The following is a 1,363-nucleotide window of genomic DNA, read 5'->3' as shown; positions in this document are numbered from 1 at the left end:
AAAAAAAAAAATGTTCGCGTTTAATACTAATGATTTCACTAGGTTTATGCTATGGATTTAACTATGTTTATACTAGAGACAGAAACCTATCTGTATTTTTTATTTAATTCATTCATTACTCCATAGTAATGACTAGTAAATTCTATATAAATAAAAGTACATATAATCTTATTGCTTTTATTTTACTAATCTTTATTATTGTAGTAAAAAATTTAATTTTACAAATGTTTAACCACTACCTATCAATAGCAAGTCCGTTAGATCAATTCGAAATAAGAAACCTGTTCAGTATCGATACACCACTCTTGGCAAATATGAACCTATCTATTACAAATATAGGGTTATATATGACAATTGCTGCGTTTATAGCTTTTTATTTTAGTATTTTAGCTACTAACGATTCAAAAATTATTCCAAATAGCTGATCGTTAAGCCAAGAAACATTGTATGCCACTATCCATAGTATTGTTGTAAACCAAATTAACAATAAAAGTGGGCAAGCTTATTTTCCATTTATGTATGCCTTGTTTATCTTTATTTTAATTAATAATCTTATAGGTATGATACCTTATAGTTTTGCATCAACATCTCATTTCATATTAACATTCTCACTTAGTTTCACTGTAGTGCTAGGTGCGACTGTTTTAGGGTTCAAAGAACATGGATTGAAATTCTTTTCTTTATTTGTTCCAGCAGGTTGTCCTTTAGGGTTATTACCACTGTTAGTTTTAATCGAATTTATTTCATATTTAGCGAGAAATGTGTCTCTAGGACTTAGATTAGCAGCTAACATATTATCTGGTCATATGCTTTTAAATATTTTAAGTGGATTTACTTATAATATTATGAGCTCTGGTATAATTTTCTTTATTTTAGGATTATTACCATTAGCATTTATAATAGCATTCTCTGGATTAGAACTAGGTATTGCCTTTATTCAATCACAAGTTTTTGTAGTTTTATCATGTTCATACATTAAAGATGCACTAGAATTACATTAGTTTTTAGTAAAAAAGTTATACTTTTTTATTTTTAGTTGTATAGTCCCATCCTAACCAATTTCTAGCCTTTCAAGGCTGTAAAAAATAAAGAAGTATAGAAATAAATACGTGGAATTGCTTTTACAAGCCAATGATACTTTTACTAGGAAAGTGGTGGATTATAGCAGATACATCGCAAAATATATCTGCTATTTAAGATTATATTGTTAAGAATATACTGTTTTTTTATAAAAAAAAATTCTTTTTTTTGATAATGCATAGTTTATGTTATTTTAGTGATCATAATGGGGATACCGCTGTATCCAATCCATTGTTAAGTTTAAGTTTAGCTCACTCTTTAAGTAATTCAGTTGAATTACTTA

General features: G+C 27.3%; 1 protein-coding gene across 1 annotated transcript; it reads left to right on the top strand.

Annotated features, from left to right (window-relative positions):
• Positions 1 to 224: 224 nt before the first annotated feature.
• On the top strand, positions 225 to 1,001 carry M421DRAFT_79530 (ATPase subunit 6; the record flags this gene model as incomplete). The annotated part of the gene is made up of 2 exons (XM_033597500.1): positions 225 to 381; positions 439 to 1,001. The coding sequence occupies 2 exons, from the start codon at positions 225 to 227 to the stop codon at positions 999 to 1,001; spliced, it is 720 nt and encodes a 239-aa protein (XP_033442370.1).
• Between the last annotated feature and the right edge of the window lie 362 nt (positions 1,002 to 1,363).

The sequence above is a fragment of the Didymella exigua genome (assembly GCF_010094145.1).
Source record: "Didymella exigua CBS 183.55 unplaced genomic scaffold M421scaffold_163, whole genome shotgun sequence".
NCBI lineage: Eukaryota > Fungi > Ascomycota > Dothideomycetes > Pleosporales > Didymellaceae > Didymella > Didymella exigua.
Note: the sequence above shows the minus strand (reverse complement) of the source record. Positions and strands in the feature narration are given on the sequence as shown.